At 44.1% G+C, this 6,012-nt stretch overlaps 1 protein-coding gene across 1 annotated transcript in view; it reads left to right on the top strand.

Moving 5' to 3' along the window:
• Nucleotides 1-304: 304 nt before the first annotated feature.
• Nucleotides 305-6,012, top strand: part of EML1 (EMAP like 1) — a 121,401-nt gene continuing 115,693 nt past the window's right edge. Inside the window, exon 1 of the mRNA XM_064423399.1 lies at nt 305-489. Coding sequence (XP_064279469.1) covers nt 462-489 — 28 coding nt within the window. The 5' untranslated portion in view covers nt 305-461. The remainder of the gene's footprint in view (nt 490-6,012) is intronic.

Below are 6,012 nucleotides of genomic sequence, written 5' to 3'. Positions count from 1 at the left end.
AGCCATCAGCTCCCCGCAGCCCCCGGGAAGCAGGCGAGCCCTGCGGGGTGGCCGCCACCACCGAGCCCAGCGGACAGCAATTAGCTCTGCTCTCCCGCGGGAATTGCGGCTCAGCCCTTAAAAGCCGTTTCATAAATATTCGATGGCCTTTCCGACAGGGTAATGTGCCTCTGTGACATTAAAGAGGAAACTCTGCGAAGGGGAGGGATGACAACAAATTTATCCACCAATAGCACACTCTTTTGGCACAAAAGCACATTCTTATCTTTACATCCCATAATGAGAAGGCAGGGACGGGACTGTTGCTACAGCTCTCTGGGTGGGTAGATGTGGAGTGCGAGAGAAGGGTGGCTGTAAACTGTTAGATATTTTCTCCCCCTCGCCTTTGCCAAGAGAAGGACCCGCGCTTGCGGTCCTGCAGCGCTTTTCCCGAGCCCCCGGCGAGGAGGACTGCTCACACGATGTCAGACTGCGAGGGACTGCCTGTGGGTAAGCGCCAGATTTATATTTACCCCGGTGTCCTGCCGACCGGCTCACATTCTCAGATTGCAAAGTCACACGCGAAGCCGCTCGCGTTCGAAGGGAGCCGGAGCCGCAGCAGGGAGAGGAGGAACTCCCTGGGAGCCCTGCAGATCCCGTGCGCTGCCTCGGAGCTTGCTCTGGAGGCTGCTGAGGCTGGCAGTGCCTGGGTTTTCTCTGAAGGCTCAGGGGCTGGGCAGGAGAAGGGTTCTGGAATTCAGGCTGATGGTCGGTATCCGATGCAGGGATGATGGTGTCGAGGTGCGCAGCTCACTAAGGAGAGTTTGTGGGGATGGGTGCTGTGCGTGTGTCCTGTTTGTTCCTTGATAAACCTTCCTGGATGGTAACGGACAGCCAGGGCAGATAAATGGAATGCAAAGGGTTTATTTGCTGAAAGGAAATAGAAATGTACATTATTTTAAAATAAGTGCATTGCGCACTTTGCCTGTGTCTGGGAGGGAGTCCTGTACTAGAGCTTAGGGCTTTATCTGTCAAACTTCACTGGGCAGAAGAGCATGTCAGCAAGAAGAACGTTTCTCAGCTGTTTTCTTTAAAAACTTTTCTAGTAACTGTAAATATTATCTATGCTGCCTGTACAAAAGGAAACTCTTGTCAAAATGATAGCCTAATTCTCTGCCAAGGCATTTTACTAATAAAGAGATGGACTACTGGAAATACCTTTTATTTTTTATTTTGCCATGGCAAGCATTTCTCTTTTCACATGAACGTGTATATGCATCATGTACTGTGTGGCACTCCTGTTCCATTGGTCTGTGAAGGCTGTGCATGAAAGATGAGGTTCTGGGCTGAAAAGTGGGGCTGGAGAAGGAGAAGGCTGCTGCAGTGTTTTTCTTTTTTCTTCCTCGCTCTGCTTCCATTTTACAGAGCAAATCCCAAGTCAAAAACGGCTCAGTCATAACTGGAGTGGAAAAATATAAATTATGTATATGGTGCAGAGTGAGCTGCACCATGCACAATTCCATGGGCTGTTGCTATCAGCTGAAGACAGGAGAGATGAAAATGAGTATTTTCTGCCTATCTGCTCAAACGGGTGAACTGTTAACCAGCAAAGTTTCACTTCTACAGGCTTTGATTTTAAGGGCCTGGCCCCAGTTTGCTTATTAAGCACTCTGAGTTGGGGCGGGGATATTTCAGGGTGACAGTATCAGTATCAGCTGGCATCTGATATTAATGATGAAACTGATATTGAGAGTGCATGGCATCTTGTGTGCAGAAATTACTGATATCTCAATTACCTATACTGCTGAAAGGACCTTCGAGTTTTCTTCCAGAAAAACATTCATGGATGCATTGAAAGAAGGAAACAATTTTCTTTGGATAGGAATGAAAAGTAAAGTGATGTTTAGATATGGATTAGAAATATGGCAGAAGCAGAGCAAAGGTTTATTTCTCTCTGTTCCCCCAATAAATTTTCCCATGCTGCTTCCAGGCCTGCTCCCAGGAATCAGGGCTTACCTTGTCCCACGCCAGATGCAGCCAACCTGTCCCAAGGGACAACTGCTTCATGGACCTGGCAAAATATCCTGTACTTAAAGATGTGTGGATGCATATATATTAATAAAAAAATATGCACAAACCAGCAGTGGACAGAGAAATGATGGTACTTCATCAGAGTTATTAAGCAATCTTAGTGAACCAGTTGCTGACAGCTTGCTTTCCATGTCAAGGATTTTTGAAATAATTCTCTTTGTGGCTATTTCTCTTTGACTAGCTAGGCCAAAGTTTAAAACTTTAGCCATTTAAAACTTAACACTCCATAAAAAGACTTGCAAAAAATCATCATCAAACCTTCTAATGCACTGCTTAGTGTTCACTAGTGCAGAAATGCCCCTTTGCTGTATCCAATGAGCACAGCAAGGTTGGAACTATACTTCCAAAATCCTCGGTTTTGAATGCAGCCAGATAATACAGCTACAAAAAGTTGGTGCAGTGACAGATATCATTAGCACTGCAATGTGGCTGCAGTCCAGAGCCCTGCTTAGAGCACAAACCCTACAGCCCCGTGCATGCACCCGTGTGTACACATGCACACGGCTATAAATAAGTTTAGCCAAAGCACAACATTAGTGTCAAGTGTATGCACTGCCTCAGTAACCTCTTTGCAGAGGGTATGCCTCACGAACAACCTGGAGAATTGCACTTTGTAGTTACAGGAAATTAATGCCAGAGTTTGTAGACTGCTTTCAGCCTACACAAGAATGTAGCAGGAACAGCTGTGTAATTGTTCCCTCAGAAAAGCGACTGAGGGGGAATGGCTGAATAAAATCTTTGACTTAAATAACTGGATATGAACGGCTTGATACACCAATAATTTTTCAAGAGACTTTATTCAGAAAGAGTATCCTGCTTCAGTGCTGGAAATGGTTACACAATTTTTCATGATGAAAGTATTGGTTGTTTTTAAATTACTGGTTTCTGTTCTATTCCAGAGTGGCTGCACCCTTTCACTGTTGTGGAATGGAAAATTAAACATGTGATGCAAACAAAGTTTTATTTTGTTGTATGGATGTAGTACAGAAGATATTAAAAAAAGGATCTTAAATTCCGGAATGCAGATTACATGTAAGCAAGTGTACAATTCAATTCTAGATTGAGTTCATATTAAAAAAAAGGCATTTGACAACCTTTTGAGATTTGAAAGTGAACAGAATTCTAAAATTTGCACTAATAATTTCCCATTGTAACACAGGGAGAAAAAGAAAGATCAGTCACTTCAAGACAAATGCGCTCTTATTTCTTCCTCATTAGCAATTATTGACATCCAGATGCTATCCATTAGTGCCAGCTACATAGATTTCTTGTCACTCCTACAAGCAGATAAAAGAAAAGCACATCAATTATTTAAGTGCTTCCCCTTGTGTGTATTATTTTCCTCTTGTAAGGAGTCGTAGTTCAGTCTCTGAACGGCTGAACAGCTTTTCACGCACCCAGCATTTTGATTAGGAATATATGAGTCATGATGGTTCTGGTTCTTAACACAAACCTTTTGACTTCAGAAAAATCTCTGAAGTCATGCAAGGGTTCTTCAAGTGCCTCTTTTCTTTCTTTCCCCTTTCAGCCACAGACTGGCTGTGAATAGCACGGGCAGCTTCTTGTGGATAACATCACTGTTGAAAAAACACAGCGTATTGAGCCATAACAGATGAAGATTATAATGCTGAAGAACACCAGGAGTCTCATATATGCATACTTTCTCTGTTATTTACTGCAACAGGGCTGAGAAGGGAAGAAACAGAATTGATGTATCTTGTTCTGCAGCAGGTGGCATGCGAATCTAACCGAATTTCCCTAAAATTCCTCACAACCTTTTATTGGCCTTGTTTCAATAGAGGAGGAAGCAAGACTTTTCATCTGAAATATGTTCCTGACTCTTTAGCTAACTACTTCCTTTCAGAGCTAAAATTACATGTTTCAAACATGTCTTTAAGACAGACTGGAGCCAGTTGATAAAATTGGTATTTTCAGAATTAGGATATCCCAGAAAAACATGGGAATTTAGATTTCCTGAAATTCAACACATTCTGCACAGTCATGGAGAGTCCATTTATCTCAGCCAGAGAGGCTGTTAGTGAGCAAGGCCTCCAGGTCCCATGCTGGTCTGTCTCTAAAAGCTACTGGGAATAAAATATGGCCCATGTGCATTTCTGTAATGAAAAATCGTGACCCAGCACTTGCATGAGCATTACTCCTGTCAAGTAAAATTGTCCCACTTTCACATACTCATATTAGCATAGGACTGTGCTTGAAATTCACATTGCATTAGATTTGGTAAGGAATGTCTATCTTTTTGCAGGTAACTCCATGTTTCCCTTAGGGGCGGAATTCTGCATCACAGTTTGCAGGGTGAGACCCTCAGTAAGAGGCACCAGCCTGAAATCACCTTGCAGAGTGGCTGTGCAGGCTGCAGTTAGTGCTCAGGGATAAGCAGAAAAGTGGGGAGGTTTTTCCAGCATATCAAGCCAGTTACCTGCTGTAGCCTAGGGATGAAATGGAATAGCTGAAGCATCTCAAGAGAGGGGCTGCAGGATGGACCATAGCTCGTGGCTGCACTGACCCCACCAGCACTGGCTTGCATGCTCAGAACTACCCAGGAGCACCCCCTGCCAGGGGAAGGTGAGCCCAGGGTGCTGGGGTGATGAGCACCTGGCGAGTATCTGTATTATTTATCAGGGTTTGTGACAGATAAACACTTCACAGAAACTCTAATCTTCGTGAATGGATCCCTTGGCAAACTCATTTCCTTCTGCATTTGGGAAATCAGCTTAGGAGATGAATGCTAGCTATTAGAAGCAGTCACACATTTTCCAATAGAGTGTTCTTTCATTACAAAATACAGATGTTTCTAATTCAAAATGCAACATTTTGTTGACAATGTCAATATATATGAACACATTTCTAAGGAACATATTTTTTAAAATTGAAATTGAGTGGGAGCAAGACAGAAAACCTTTGGATTCTCAGGTAAAATCAAATCAAATATAATATCTGGGAGTATTGACCCAGTTTGATGCAAATGGAATTGAAATACCAGAATTATCTTGGCACATGGGAGTCGCCCTTCTCACCAACTCTGTTGCTCCTCCAGAAATTCCATGTGTCCTCAGTCTGTGCAAGCATTGCCTTGAGCAGCAGGAGCTGTGCATTCAGGGGGCAAACACTGGTGATGATGATGATGAAGCAGTCATGGTTTAAAGCTTTAGAGAGGGTTTGGAGCATGAGGATCAGACAACCACACAAGGAAAAATGAGTGACTCTGGTGCCCCAGAAATCCATGTTTTGCAAGAAAAACCCCAGAAGTAGTTTTATGGTGATGAGCAAGCCCCATGGAGACACCAGGTTGGAGCCTGCCAGAGGTATGCCTGGAAAGCCCTCCCTGTTCATACAGTATTTTAAGACAGCCCCATGAGTCAAAATATTCAGCCTACTGTCCATGAAGAGTCAAAATCACCTGGGTGCAGCTTTCACCTTGTGAGGGCTGAGCCTGGGTTAAGGAGCCTGCTGAGGAGGAGTTCCCACCTCCAGACAGGGCTTTCAAAGCCCTGGGGCTGAATGGCTCAACTGTGGTCTCTTCTTATGCACCTCCTGAGATGTTTGTTGAGGGAAAAAGGGAGAAATCCACTTGGGGGAAATCTGAGGCCTCCCAGACCACAAAGCACTTGCTTCAGTGCTGAGAAAGGGAGAGAGCTGGGAGAGAGACAGAGGGCAGGGAGCAACTCCACATTTGCACTTGGGCAAAGTGCCAAGAGTGGCAGAGCTAGTTCTTTGTCACCAAAGGCAAAGATGAAAGAAGGTGGTCTCTGTTGCAGCCCAGTCTTAGGGGGTTCTCAACAGGGGTTCAGCCCAGCTTAAGCAAACCTAGTGTATCTGTACATAGCTCTGTGCCACTCATCAAGTTATTTCTGACAACTGGCTTAAAAGTTTGCAATTTCTGGTATTAAAAAAATGGCAATCTCTGTTGCTAGCTCTGTTTTT

Source organism: Passer domesticus, chromosome 6, assembly GCF_036417665.1.
Source record: "Passer domesticus isolate bPasDom1 chromosome 6, bPasDom1.hap1, whole genome shotgun sequence".
Classification (NCBI taxonomy): domain Eukaryota; kingdom Metazoa; phylum Chordata; class Aves; order Passeriformes; family Passeridae; genus Passer; species Passer domesticus.
The sequence above is the reverse complement of the archived record's forward strand: the minus strand, read 5'-3'. Positions and strand labels throughout refer to the sequence as shown.